At 51.6% G+C, this 14550-nt stretch overlaps 1 protein-coding gene across 3 annotated transcripts in view; it reads right to left on the bottom strand.

The window, feature by feature from the left end:
• Positions 1-14550, bottom strand: part of VAV2 (vav guanine nucleotide exchange factor 2) — a 122750-nt gene that overhangs the window by 16747 nt on the left and 91453 nt on the right. For all 3 annotated transcript variants that reach the window (XM_040083032.2, XM_058423066.1, XM_058423065.1), the window contains exons 5-11: positions 9637-9739; positions 7370-7468; positions 5906-5974; positions 5270-5370; positions 2029-2128; positions 771-866; positions 167-235 (exon numbers count right to left, since the gene is read on the bottom strand). In XM_040083032.2, coding sequence (XP_039938966.1) covers positions 167-235; positions 771-866; positions 2029-2128; positions 5270-5370; positions 5906-5974; positions 7370-7468; positions 9637-9739 — 637 coding nt within the window. The remainder of the gene's footprint in view (positions 1-166; positions 236-770; positions 867-2028; positions 2129-5269; positions 5371-5905; positions 5975-7369; positions 7469-9636; positions 9740-14550) is intronic.

Raw genomic sequence — 14550 nt, 5'->3', positions numbered from 1 at the left:
AATGGCAACCAAAACACGCAGGTGTGGCCAGAAGGAGCACACCTCGCCTTCCCTCCAGCTGCTCCTGGATGGCTCTTCCATCCAAATTTTTGTTTCACAGAGCAGAAGGATGCTGAGCTCTGCTGCACCCCAAACCCAGCACAGCCCCACTCTCACCCTCCTGTACCTGCATCGCCTCCAGAGCCTCCTTCAGCTGCTGCTTCTCTGGCCGGTCTGAGGAATGGCTGAGCAGCTCCTGAAAAAGCAGGAATGGTTACAAACAAAGAGCTTGGATGTGCTAGGAGAGATGCCCGGACCCTGCCTGCACCGGACGGGGACTGCCTGGGTGTTGGCAGGGTGGTGACAGGGGGGTCAGGGTGGCTGCAGGCATTCCAAAGGTGGCTGGAGGGATGCCAGGGAGGTGGCAGGGATGCCAGGGATGCCCAGGCAGCTGTGGCAGCAGGACAGGGAACACAGCAAGGGCTGGTGCTTGAGAGATCAGTAACACGGAGCTGACGGCAGGAATTTCACACATAATCAGATTAGATGCAAGCTTGTTTTATATTCATTAAGTGCCTCTCGTGGCTAGCAAGTGCAGAATTACGCCGGGTCACCGTGCTTTAGGAGACAGCACAAATATTATGTTGTGTTAAGTAGCTCTAGTAATTATTTTATTTGAAGGGGAATAAATATCCCAACCCTTGCTCTGCATTTGGCAATGATTCAGCCTCCAGTGACAGAGGTGAAAGATTCTCAAGCAGAGAGAGAAGTGCCAGCCCCAAAAAACTTACTTTTAACAGGAGATGATACTTCAGAACTCTTTGCATTGGAACCACCAGCAGGTCTTGCAATTTGAATTTCCCATCCTGGACCTTTAGCGTGCACTCCTAGGAAGGAGACCAAGAAATCAGCAGTGAGAAAACAACAGCTTCCCACTTAAGGAAGTCTCTAAAGTCTCCAGAGTATTTGTTGGGCTTCTGTAAACTCAGTTCTGATGCCCACAGACCTTGCAGCCACCCAGCCAAGCCTGGGCTCCCACCACAGAGGTTATCAAGCCCCAAATTACAGCCACTGCCATGCAAATGAGCTGCTCCAGCCTAATGAGATGCTGCTCAATTAGGGCAGGGCACAAATGCCCTCAGAGCTGTGGAAATGTCAAACAGAACCCATTCTCCTCCTCCTGGGCCAAGCTAATGCGGCTGACTTGTGAGGGGCTGGCACTGAGCATGCAGCCTGTGGCTCTGGAGTCGCTGATGAGCATTAAGTCATTAAGATGAGCTAATTGTGGTCACCCAGACCCGTTTCAGTGATGTGACCCTGCTGGCTGAGCCCCTCTGTGTGACCTGACAGAGCTGCCGAGAGGGAGGGAGAGGCAGGAAAAGCACGGACGCTCCTGCCTTGATGTGGGACCCATTTTAAACAATTCCTAAGTGCGGTTTTATCCCTGAGCTGGGTTTACACAGGGAATCAAGGCGGAAGGCGAGGTAACGTGTGCAGACAGCCCGGCAAATTCTGATTAGCAGCAAGAGCAAAGCAGGAATTAGAGCTGGGTAAAAAGAGCAGCTCGAACAATGCATCCCTTCTGGGGCTCCTTTGGTTCCCTTAATATCTGCATCAGCCCCTGTTCACACGGAGGAGCCCAGGGCAGGAATTCTGGTGTTTGCCTGGGAATTTGGGTTTGGCTCTGATGTCCCCGATGCTGCTGGTGGCTTTGGAAAACCATGTGGCTCCTGGTTTGGAGCCTGCACAGCTCAAAGAACTTGTCCCAGCCAGTCCCACTCAAATAAAGTCACTGGCTTGTTTTAACTTGGATAAATTTGGGGAGGAAGGACAGAGCACAGGTCTGGTGAGGAGATAAGGGAAAAACGAGGGATGAGGACAGCATGACCCCAGCTTTGCTTCCTCTGCGACAGCACAGACACACTCTCACACCTTTCCTCTCTTCTGGTAAACCAAACACTCCCCAGACAGCATTCTGAGCTCCAGCAAGTCCTTCCCAAACCCGTGCCAAGGGGGTGTGGGGCAGCGCTCAGCCCCCCGCCCGCTCACCTCCACCTTCTGCCGGACGTCCTCCCGGTTGGCCAGGAGGTGGTTCAGGGTGTTCTGGGCATATTCCATGTGGCTGCAGTACTTGCCATAAATCAGCAGCCTGGAGAGGGGAAAATCACAGATTTAACTGGAAATGCTGGCAGTTGTCAGCTGCTATAAAAGATACATAAATGTGTGCATACAGAGAAAGGACGAGGCAAACAGCTATTGCCCCGTTTAACTGCTTAGCAAAGTGTGAAAGCTCTTCCATTGTGTGGCTTTTCGACATCTAAATTTTCAACAGTTGAACATTTAGAAGTTTCCAGCGCCCATGGAGGTGATTCAGCTCGTGATGAGCAGGAGGGGCTGGGTGGCCAGAGCAGAGGAGCCTGGTTTTGGAGGGTTAGATGAGATGGCGGGATGAAATTCTTCCTTGTGAGGGTGGTGAAGAACTGTCAAAAGTTGCCCAGAAGTATCCAAGGCCAGGCTGGATGGGGCTTGGAGCAACCTGGGAGAGTGGAAGGTGGCTCTGCCCATGGCAAGGGGTGAAATGAGATGAATTTTAAGGTCCCTTCCAACCCAAACCATTCAGTAATTCTGTGACGACTTTTTGTCACATTTTAGAATCGTTCCATCTTGAAAGAGCCACAGGGACCTGGCGATCAAGAGCGTGGGTAATTGGGAAGTGAATGTTGTCACAGCCTTTGGAAACACAGGGGAGCTCTGTATGGACACCCTGGGCTGTAAATTTAAACACTGGCAAAGCAGAGCAGTTTTGTCGTGGATTCCCCCTTTTCCCTCACTTCCCTCATTAATCCTGCCTGATAGGTTTGGGTTTTCTCCCCCTTCCCTGCTGTTAACTGTTCCGCTGCTGCGGAGACACATCTTCCATCACAAACTGCGACCCAGCCGTTATTTGGGGGCCTCATCTCTGGATGGAGATGACCTGGGAGCTGCTGACCCAGCGTTGCTCCATGAACATGGGACGTTCACACCCCTCAGGGAAGAGAATAAAGAGATTTATGAGCCACAGCCCCGGCAGAGCCACAGCCAGCAGAGATTATTCTTCCACCTTTTCCCCTTGACAACTTCTGCACAGGCACAACAATATCTACCTTGCCAGCACGGGGAGAGCTTCAAAAAGGCTTCAGGAGCATAAATTCAAACCTCTGGCTTCCAGAGAAAGAGATTTACAAAGTATTTCCTTAAAAAAAGGCCCCTGCAAAGCCAAGGAGCAATGCATCATTTTGCCAGAATGTCTCCAAGGATGTGGAGGGAAGCAGGAGTTATTTGTCACAGACAGATTTGATGGAGGAAGGTCTCATTTTCAGGGACCAACTGGGGACTTTGGAGGTCCATGTTCCTCTCTTGGTGGGGGAACGCTGTCTCCCCAGTGAGTTCAGCTTCTCCTCCTCCTGCACTGAAATTCCCTTGCTGTAAAACGTGGCATTCCTGACCTTCCTGATGGAGGAAAGAACTCTGCCTGTTTATATCAGGTGGCTCCAAATTCTTCATCCCCAACAATCCGGTTTTAGGGACTCCTCCGAGGCAAAACCCACCTTGAGCAGCAGCTTCCCACAGCCCTGATCTCCCCCAAATCCCCACGGACTGAAGAGAGCTTTGGATCCACCACCACCACCTCATAGCTGGTTTGGCTGCTTCCCTCACGTCTTTCCAAGGCTTTCAGGTCCTTCAGGAAGTTGTTTGCAGGCTCCCTTAGGAAGGGGCTCAGCTGGTTCACCCATCTGCATGGCTCTCACCAGCTCCAAGCATTCTGCCAGCTCCCACCAGCGCATGAACAGAAGAAAACATTGATTTAAAGGCTCGGAACCAAGCCTCGTGCTCCTGCACAGCCACAGCGTCTCCCTGGGAAACAGTGTCACTTCCACAACTCCTCCCGTGCCCTTTCCCTGCTCCCTGTGCCCACAGCTCTGCCCCAGGGATGGCACTGGCACGCACGGAGCTGAGCCAGGAATTAGGAGATCAAAAATCACCTAAGTGGGTTTTATGAGTGTTTTCAAATTATTCACATTCTTCTTTGGAATATTTTTGTTGTTTTTTTTTTTTTTTTAATTTAATCCAGAAAAAAAAAAATGCCCTCTGTAACAAGAGGCCCCAGAATGCTGGAAGATGTGACCTCACGGTGTGTTATTAATGCAGATGGTATTTCTGGAGTTATTGACTTCTGAATGGCATTTCTGTGTCTAGACACTGGTTTAATCACAGTGAAATAACAGCCTGGCACCGCTCCACAATGAATCACCCTTTGATTAGTATTAAGGATATTAAAGGCTTTTATCAACCTGATCTCTGTGTGCTGGGGAGCTCCTGCTCGCCGCTGCCAAAGCCCAGGGTTGACTCTGTGAGAGAAACTTTCGCGTTTACGCATCGGGCAAAAGGTGCAGGATGAGCTCTGTGCCAAATGTGAGATCCTTTGAGAGCGAGGAATCGCTTTGATCCAAGCAGGGCCGAGTCTGCCCTGCACAGGAGCCACCACATCACAGCCCTGTGCTGCTGGCGGGAGACCGCACGAAAGCCCTGAAGGTTCCACTCCAGCTCACCGCAATCCAAGCGTTCCCAACTTCATCCCCACAGATGCGTCCCCACAAACACATCGGGTATTCGGGCTCCTATGGGATGCTGAGCCCAAGGAAAAAATCCCAGGTGCAGCCGGGGGCTTGCAGGAACAAGGATCCCAGGGAGGCACGGGACTGAGGCTGGTGGGTGACAGGGGAGATGTCCCAGCCTCTGCCCTGGGTGACCTGAGAGTTGTGGCTGGATTTGGCTGCTTAATGCCAGCACTGAGCGATGTGTCAGCTGCCTGAGAGTGTTTTGCTGTGGAGGACGCAAACCTGGGCTGCTGCGAAAGGCATTTCTGGAATCACAGAGTTATTAAGGTGGGAAAAAACCCTCTGAGTCCAAGCACTGCCACTGAGCCATGTCCCTAAGCACCACAAACAATTTTTGGGTGCTTCCAGGGATTGTGAACACACCACTTCCTCGGGCAGCCTGTTCCAGTGCTTGACAACACTTCCAGTGAGGAGATTTTCACTGATATCCATCCTAAACCTCCCCAGGTGGAACCTGAGGCTGTTTCCTCTTGTCCTGTTGTTATGTGGGAGAAAAGACAGATCCCAACCTCCTTTCAGGCAGTGATAGAGAGCGAGAAGGAAGAGAGTAACAGGAACTCTGTTTAAATCTCTGAAAACTGTCACCCAAATCTGTTAAAACTGGAGCTGCCTGAAGCCCAGAATTCCTTTACCTCTCTTTGAACTCCAGGAACACTTTTGCCAGGCTGCTTCCTCCAGACATCATGGAGACATCGATGGCTCTCAGGAAACTGAAGTGCACTTTAATTAGGTCCTAAAAGCAAGCAACAGTCAACAATTTAAACACATTCAAAGCAGGTGGGCAAACAGAGCCTAAAGAAATGCACATTCACTCCTTCATCAGGAGGGGTTTTTCCCTCTTTTAGGTGTTTGCAAAGAAAGTTGTTCTGGTGGGATGCAGCCCTGAGTGGCCTGGAGGATGGGGCTGTGATTCCATCTGGGGTGAGAAATGCCCCAGGATGGGGAGGGAGGAGGAGATAATGAATAAATAAAATAAATCCCTTCATCACCCTGTGCCCAAATCATCTAAAATCCAGAGCCCCAGCCCTGAAACACCCACCAGATAGAATTGTTTTCTTACCTAGAGTTCATCTACTCCCCACCTCTAAAACTGAGCGTTAAAGAACGTCTCCTAAACCAGTTTAAGCTCCACAGCACAGAAAAGGCTGAAGCTCTCCAAGTGAATGCACAAATCTAACAGGAAATCAGAAAACCTCCTCCTGAGCAGGGAGAGGGCTGAGCTGCTGTGAAAATAAGAAAGATTTCAGGCACAGTGCCCGCGATGTTACCTCCAAATTGATAAAAATAGCTTCCATGTCTTGGGGAGTCAGTACCAGCCTCAGGGGGTTCATGTAGTTCTGCAAGAGGGAAATGGAAAAGGGATTGAGGTACTGGAGAGGAGGGAACGAGGTGCTGCAAGGGATTCATGTTTTCTGCTTCACCAGCTGAGTTCACCTGGGCAGGTTTTAATGAGTTCAAACACTCGCAGAGGCAGAGGATGACCAGGGGTAGAAGTGGGAGGAAGGAATTCCCAAGGGAGCATCATCCCTGAGCTCCCACGGCTCTTCCAGGGGTGGGAAGGCGCAAGACCCCCACCCATGGGTGCCCACAGCCCCCTCCCCTGCTAAACCTGCGGCAGGGGGGTGAAATGCACTCCTTCACCACGCTGCAGTCCTTGGCTGCACCGAAGCATTTCCCAGCTCTTTGTCCCCCTGGGATTTTGCCCTTGAGAAGGCAGCGATGATGTGATTACATGGGCAATGCCTTTCTGAACAAATACATATTAACAGGAGCATCTGTGCGACTTGGGACTCCAAAAAACCCCAAACGCAACGCACCCGAGAGGGGAACTTCCACCCATATCACCACCGGGGCCTGCAAGGCCTTTGCAAGCTTTAACTGAGATGAAAGCAATAATTTAACTCTTCCTTTCTGCTGCACCAGAGGGCTGTGGCTGTTTCCGAGGAGCGAGGGTTCCTTGGAAACACGGATGACAAATGTATCGGGACGTTTTCCTGGAAAACGGGAAAGGTTCTTCCATTCTCCCACTTTTGCTCACAGCCTCTTCGGGGGAACTTTCAGCAGACAGAGGGAAAGAATGGCAAAAAAAAAGGGGAGGAAACCAAAGCATCAGGGTGATCAGAAATGGCAGCTTGATTTCCATTATTGCTCTTCCTGCTGCTTTCCTCGGAGCAGGAACCACCCCCAGGCTCCATCCACGACTCCGCTGCCTCGCTGAGGTGCTCGCTTTTATTTGTTTTCAAAAGAAAGGCGCCGCAATAATTCATCAAAACCAATTAAAAACCCCGCCAGCTTAGGCAGCAGAACGCTCCTTTTAATCCAATTAGCTTCAATGGCGAGTCAGCGCAGCTCCAGCACTCGGAATAAAGGAATTATTCCGTGGCAATCGGAGTGATAAGAGATATCTGGAAACACAGCTCTCATCATCAAACCCGGCCTGGCTGAGCCAGGGGTGGGAGATTCTCACCCTGGGATAGGGGGGACACCACAGGAAGGTTTCCAGCCTGGTTCTAACCTGCAACAATCAGAAATTTTTTTAAAAAAATGCTGGTTTTGGCTCCTGCAGCTGCACATTCGTGCTTGTCAGCCTGGGTTTGGTGGATCCCGCTCCTCTCCCATTTTCCTCCTCAAATCTGCCAGCTCCCGGAGCAAGAACCATGCCAGCACAATTCCTGTGGGATCCAGGGCTGCTGGGGAATGGCATGCTGTGGGAAAGAGGGCTCACTTCTCACCTTTTCTATATCTTCAAGTGTTTTGTAGTATTTGGCCTCGGTTTCTTGGATTTCGAGCAAACAGCAATTCCTTTTGTCATCTTCTGTCATTCCCATTTTCTAGGGAAAATTAATAAAAAAGGCACAGTCAGATGGTTCTAAGGGTGGTCCAGCAACCTGGTGGGGCTCCAGTTCAGCCTCCAGTTACAGCAACCAAGCACAAGTTTGGAAAGTCAGGAGACAGCCACTACTGGTTTATCCTAAAGGGAACTATTTTTATCCAAAAAAATTGAAGGAGGAACCCTGGCTGTGTTATTAAATATGTTTCAACACGGAAAGCACAGTATTTTTTGCATTTATTACAGCCACAGCACCAAAGACTATCAGCTAAAGAAGAATAATAAGAGATAAAGGCCAATTTTTTCCCTTTTTCAATATTTTTTGTGTCTGTGTTGCTGTTGCTTAAGATGACACTCACAACAGATACTAAGTGGGTCACAAATAATGCAGTAGATTCATACAAATCCCTGGCCAGGGTTGCTAATTCTCGTTATTTTAGGTCAAGTCTGATAAAACGTGCTTCTCCCAAAGCCCCAGCTCCTGGAGCCGCTTCTGCTCTGTAAAGCTGGGACCTCACAGGGAGCTGCTGCTCTCGGCAGGGCAGAATCCCAATTTGGGAGGGAGTTCAGTGGTGGGGTTTTCTGGATCATGCACAGGAACAGAGCCCCTCTGTCCACCCCCTCAGAACTCAGAGCTGGGACCTTTCAGCTGGATGAAACCCCAGATTCCAATCGATTCATCTTACCTGCATGTATCTAATCTGAAGCATGCAGAAACACAAGAAGCCATTAGCGTCACACACTCGCTGTTGCAACAAATGTTACCCAAGAGGTTCCGTTTTTTTTTTTTGGCAGAGGTATTAAAAACAGACTCAGGGAAGGGAAAGGGGGTCACAGCTCTCAGCTCCAACACTGCTCAGCAGAAAACATCAAGTAGTGTGGAGGGGACAGTGAAAAATCACCAGTTCCGCTGACCTTAAATCCTATATTACCTGGCTGCTGGAGCTTTCCCCCATTTTTCCCATCTATGCAAGAAATTCCTACCAAAACCTTTCCCAAGTGGGCCAAGTGGCTTTTGCAACTGGTGGCAAAACCCACTGGAGGCCAACGAGCTGTGCTGACTTCAGATCCCAGCACTTTGGCAGGACCAGCGGGAATATTTTGGGGCCAGCTCCTCAATCCAGGGGGGTTTGGTGTGCAGGGAGCTCCCCCAGATGCAGGAGAGGTGTGAAGAGATGGAATTAGGGTTTTATTATTTTTATCCAGCGCCCATCCGGGCTGGGAGAGGGGAGGAATCAGAGCACATCCATGGATGGATGCAGCCCTGCATTCCCAGGCTCTGGCTCGGCCACATCCCCCTCCAGGGACTGAATTGATCACTGAACTTGTCCATTGATCCTGCTTTGTTCCAGGGAGGTGTGAACTAGGGGAGAGTAATTAGAGTCTGAACAAAGCCTGGGGGTGGCAGATATTGGAAGTGGGGAGAAAATTGGGAAGGTCACACTCTGGAGAAGTGAGTCCTTCCAGCCCTGCATCAGTGCTGGGGACACAGGTAGGCTGTGGGCACCTTTGTGGCCACCAACACCTCCCTGGCTCATCCATGGAGTGTGATTTTCACTCCAGAGCCCTTGGAGATATCCCATGATGCTGTCCATGCCTCACTCTCAGGCTTCTCCATCAGTAAAAGATTTTTTTTTTTTGAGAGGTGACTAACAGGGACGGCTGCTTGTCCCCAGTGCCACACGGCTCCCTGCTGCCCCAGAAAGCTTCACTGGAAACATCTTCGTGCTCTGAGCCGTCCAGGCAGGAGCAGCAGGCACAGGCAGCTGCTGGATCCCTCACACACAGATCTGTCACCCCGAGCTAAAAATACCGGCGGCACCTCTGGCTGACGGATCAGGCGGAGCCTCTCCGGAAAGGCTGGAGTGACACAGCCTCAGCACCAAAGTCCTATCTTTAGCTTATCTTTTTGGGTTTGTTAGGTCTCCCTTTCCCTTCCTCCTCCCCAAACTCCTGCAGATGACAGGCTGGGCTGGGAAACTCCTCTGGAGAACCCCTCTGTGTCGGCGCCATCCCAGCTGCGCTCGGTTCTGAGGAGCGACTCAAACTCGAAGCAATTCCCTTCCCCGCAGCATCACCTGCCAGCGGCACCGAGCTGTTTCCTTCCCGGAGCCCCCTCCCTGCCCCTCCCAGCGAGGCGTAGCTGCGAGAAGGCAGCAGAGCTGTTACCATGGGCTGCTGGACCTCCACTCGGATGATATCCTCGTAGATATCATCGCCCTCATCCTCGCAGGGGACGCAGTCGTAGATGTCCTCCCCCAGATCGTGCTCGCTGCAACGAGAAAGAGGAGTCAGGGATAACGACCAAGGGATGCTCGCTGTCACTCCATCAGGCACCCAGGAGGGAGGAGGATCACAAGGAGAAAATCCTGTGAAAATTCACGTGCTCTCTGTTTTTTCCCGGATCACTGCCTCCTGCACAATTCTTTCCGCTCGCTGGAGGCTGGAAAAGGCGGAACGCTGCTCGACACGAGCGGGGATCACAGCCAAGGATTGCTCTGTGCCCCGTGCCAGGCGTGCCCACGATGCCCACAGCACCACGGGCTGCCGGCTCTGCCCCTGCAGAGATTTTGCTCGGTGCTAATGGGCCCGGCTGAGAGGGATCTGCCAGCCGAGCGCCCAGCGCGACCATCTGAGCCACCAGAGCCAGCATCTCCAGCTCCACCTGCCCCAAAGGTGCCCAGAGCCTCCCCTCAGCTCCTCCTCAGGACCAGGAGCAGCTCTTGCATCAGTGACTTTACAGCAAGCTCAGAGAATTCACTTTAGGGTTGGATTTTGGTCAGCTCAAGGCTCCGTGTTCGCTCTTGATCCGATCTTGTTTTTCCTCAAGGAAAGGTTTCCTTTGTGCCAAAAAACCATCCCCATCCCCCAGCCAGGGGTGCAAAGCGCTGCAGGAGCCCAGATCCTCTCCAAGCAGGAGCAGATATTAAACACTCATCCAGTGTCTCTGGGCAGTAGGAGAAGCATCCCGGTTCTGAAGAACCAACACCCCCTGGGCAGTGCAGGACCCGCAGCAAAGCCTGGACCCAGCCCTGGGCATTCCATCCAGGTCTAAACGCTCCGCATCAGTTATCTGAGCGATGCACCGACTCCCACAAAGCCCAACCCCTGCCCTGATGGGCAACGGGGTGATTTTTAACCCAGCATTTCCCAGAGGAGCGGGAGGCTCTCCTGACCACCATAGGGCAATCTCACCAGACGCTCGCCTCGGTGGGCAGAGGCCAATGACAACATTTACAGCAGAGGGAAATTAAGCAGCAAAATGCCACATTTTGAGGCCCAGCCCCCTCACTTTGGAGCTGCCCCTGCACTCCCAGGCTTCAAAATCATCCCAGAGCTGCAGTGCCCAGGTTGTGCTAAAGGTGATGATGTTCAGTAATTAATTATCATCTGAGCCTTCACACCCCTCCCAGGGGCTCCTCAGCCTCGGAATACTTTTGAAAATTCAGCCCATATTAAACAGCAATTAACAATAATAATTCCAGAGCTTAGATCTACAGGTGCTGGCTGCTAACGGCTCCCACTGAAGTCAATCCCACAGGATCAGGACAGTGTGAAACGCTGGAATATCAAACAGCGTTCGCATATTTTACGAGCTGTGCCTTTCAACAGGGGTATTAATTACACGCAAATAAATTTAGGTGTAAAGCTGCGCTCCAAGAGTGACACTCAACGTCTCTCTACGATATATCAGGGAGCAGCAGAGCACATCTGCCCGCAAAACTGGGCTTTATTTCTCTGCTTAAATACAGCCCCTTCCATTTATACAAACAGATTTATTTAATAAAAGTTTGGGGATTTTAAATAAATACACTGGCATGATGTATCCATCCCATTCTTCCCGGGTGATGCATTGCAGCTGCTGCAATAATGCCCACTAATAGCTGGTGATCCATCTTCCCCCTCCCAGGTGTCGCCGTCGCCGTTATTATCTGCACCAATATTTATATTCGGGGCTCCGCTCCTCACGCAGAGCCAGTCACTCCCAGCTCCTGATGGATCTCCCTGCCCACACCTCTCCTGGATGCTGGCTGTCTCTCCATACATCATTTCCCTGGCTGGAGGCTTCTTGGGAACGTGTGGTTGTGTTCGTGTCACCAGCAGGAGCCCAGCTGGGTGTGACATGACCAGGAGAGGGCTGGGGCCATGCTGCTGCTGGAGCAGAGCCTGCTTGGAGCGAGGGATGAACGTCCCCATCCCTGGAGACCTTGGGAACTGCTCTGGGATATGTGCAGAGGAGAAGGTGGCACCCTGAGGTGCCCCTGAGCGTCACCTGGAACTCCTCTCCCACACAAGCCTCTGAGCCTGGCACTGCCCATCCCCAGCCTGGTGCTGCTGTTCCCAGCCTGGACAAACTCTCCTTCTCTCCTTCCCCAAGAAGACATCAGCTCTGGAGCGTGGTGGGCACACGCTGGGAGGAACCCAGCACATGATGCTGAAGGGGCTTTCACAGAATCATCAGCGCTGGGAGAGACCTTCAAGAACATCGGGTTCAACCTGAACCCAGCAGCACCACAATCACCCTTAAGCCACATCCTCAAGTGCCAGATGGGTTTTGCTCAGTCATGGGCAAAGACTGGAGAAGGATGGACGCCCCAAGGCCTGGCCCCTCTTGGGCCACCAGGGGAGAAATTCCTCCCAAGGGATGTCCCAGCAGATTTGTCCCACGGAAGTGGAGCCACATCCTGACAGCACCTCACAGCTCCCACTCTAATAAAGAGTCTGAGCATCGCTGCTCCTCTCCTTTCTGTTGCTCCACAGCAGAACAAGCCCTTCCCTACTCCAATTTCTGGTTTTGGGGAAAAAAAAAATAGGAACTATTCCCACATCCTGGGGACACCAAGAAAGACAGCTCTGCTCCAGAGCTTGAGGAGTGGGGAGATGACCAGAGTTCCCCAAACCCGACAGCCGTGGCAGTATTACAACGTCACCATCGTCCAGCAGTCTGTTATTTATTAAAATACATTCTCAGTGCACCTCTGAGAAACACCAGAGGCTGCCAGTTTTTATGGAGAGCAGTAAAGCACGAGGATCAGCCTCTCCTGGAGCAGCCCAGGAGCAGCCAAGCTCCTGCCGTGCCGTACAGATGTTGACATCTCTGCTTTGCACATATTGAACCTCACCTGTCCCCACGCTGTTGGAAATACACACCCCCCTCTGTCCTAAAAGCAGGGATGGGGATGATTTTAGCCAGTGGAAACCTCAGGACACCCTGAATTCAGGCAATAAATTCAGCATCCCAAGCGCATCACGGGCAGACGGAACAACTTGAGCAAGGAAAGCCAGATCACCTCATTCCCCACAAAGAAAAGCAATTTGCTCCTTCAATAAAAGCAGCAGAGTCTGCGAGTTACCCGTGGGTATCAGAGCCTATGATCTACTGCTTGGATTAGGAGATTCATTGACAGCTCTGGGGTTAGGGAAGGGATTTCAGCCGCCCTTCAGAGTGAACGCCAGCATTTGCAATTACTGTTATTAGGATGGATGTAACCAGCTTTGGGCTGGCAGCATCTTGCCGAGCCAGAAAAGCTGATAATGAATAAAGCTTTTCATATCTAAGGCGATTTCAGGCAAAAACAATGCTTTTGGCTGAGCTCTGCCTCACTGGCAATGCCTGCTCTGCACTAACACCCACCCGGTCAGGCAGCAGCCGTGCCAAGGAGCAGCTCCCAGAACAGAGGGACTGGTGCCAGGATGCTGTCCTGGAGTGAGGGAAAGGGGAGGAGCAAACCCACAGAACCATGGAATCGTTGGGGCTGGAAGGGACCATGGGCACAGACAGTCCGTGATCCCCGATGAAGGACACGCGGCAGGTCCAGTACGCTGAAGGAACCACGCACATCATCTTTGCAATGACACTGGGGGTAGATGGGGAAGCTCTGATGGATTCCAGGGCCACTGAAGAGCCTCTCCGCCCATAAAAGATGCTGTGGGAAGTTGATGAGCTTGTACCAGCCTCAAGAATTCAAGGACAAACCCTCATGACAAAGCCACCACACCAAAACTCCGGCCAAACCATCCTGAGGAAAGAGCCAGAACCACCAGGAACAGCAAAGAAAGAGCGGGAGGGGACAGAAGGAGCTAAAATAAGACAACCAAGAGACAAGCCCGAATTTCCAGTCCTGTGACCAGGGTTAAGAGCCAGAAGAGCTCAGAGCCACCACAGGTCTAGGCTGGGAGTGCATCTGCAGGGTCTCTGAGGCAGCTGCCAGCAGCTGTGAGGCTCCAGTCCATCCCAGTAATCCCCACTTTCCCATTCTCACTCTGCACTCACAGCTATAAATACACAGTTCCTCCAGCCAAGCCCCTCATTCTGTCAGAGAGGACAAGCAGAACCCTAAATTTGCAGCACAGCTGGCAGGCTGTGGTTCCAGGGTGAGGGAGTGCAAGATGCTCAGCTGCCCGACTTGAGATCCCGCAGGGCTTGAATTACTCAGATTGGACCTGGATGGAGACGCTCATCTGGAAATGGCAGGAGAAGCCTTTTCCCATCTATGCTGCTTGGGTCTTGCATTCCCCATCCCAAGGGGAACATTCTGACCCCAAGGAAAAGCTTCAAACTGACAGTGACCAACAGGATCCCAGAAATGGCACAAGCAGGACGTGTGAAAATCAATACGAGTGACACAGAAGGACAGACACGTTTACAAGCGCTCTGGCTCAAGTGCCCTGCACCACAGAGCCGTTTATTTCAGGGGCTGTTGTGCCTGGTCTGTCCAACACAGCAAAAATAATGAGAAAAGTGGCAGCTAACTTATCATCTCACCTTGGCTCCCACGCTCGTTACTTTTTTTAATGCATTTGAGAAGTTCTGCTGATCACAGCACTGTTTTGGGAGACGTGAGCGGGGCAGTGCTGGCGACAGCAGTGAGAGAGGCAGGAGAAACCTCAGCAAGAAGCTGAGCCCAGAAGAGGCATCACTTGAGAAATGGTGGCCTAGCAGATCTCTTCCCCCCTTCTCGAGGATGGAAAGATTGGGAATACAAAATTTTCCCAATAAATTTGTCAGGGGAAAATTCCCAGTGAGCTGCATCTCAAGAGCAGGGGACATCAACAATGACCTGTGGGACAAAGTCTCCAGGG

Source organism: Hirundo rustica, chromosome 20 (assembly GCF_015227805.2).
Source record: "Hirundo rustica isolate bHirRus1 chromosome 20, bHirRus1.pri.v3, whole genome shotgun sequence".
Classification (NCBI taxonomy): domain Eukaryota; kingdom Metazoa; phylum Chordata; class Aves; order Passeriformes; family Hirundinidae; genus Hirundo; species Hirundo rustica.
The sequence above is the reverse complement of the archived record's forward strand: the minus strand, read 5'-3'. Positions and strand labels throughout refer to the sequence as shown.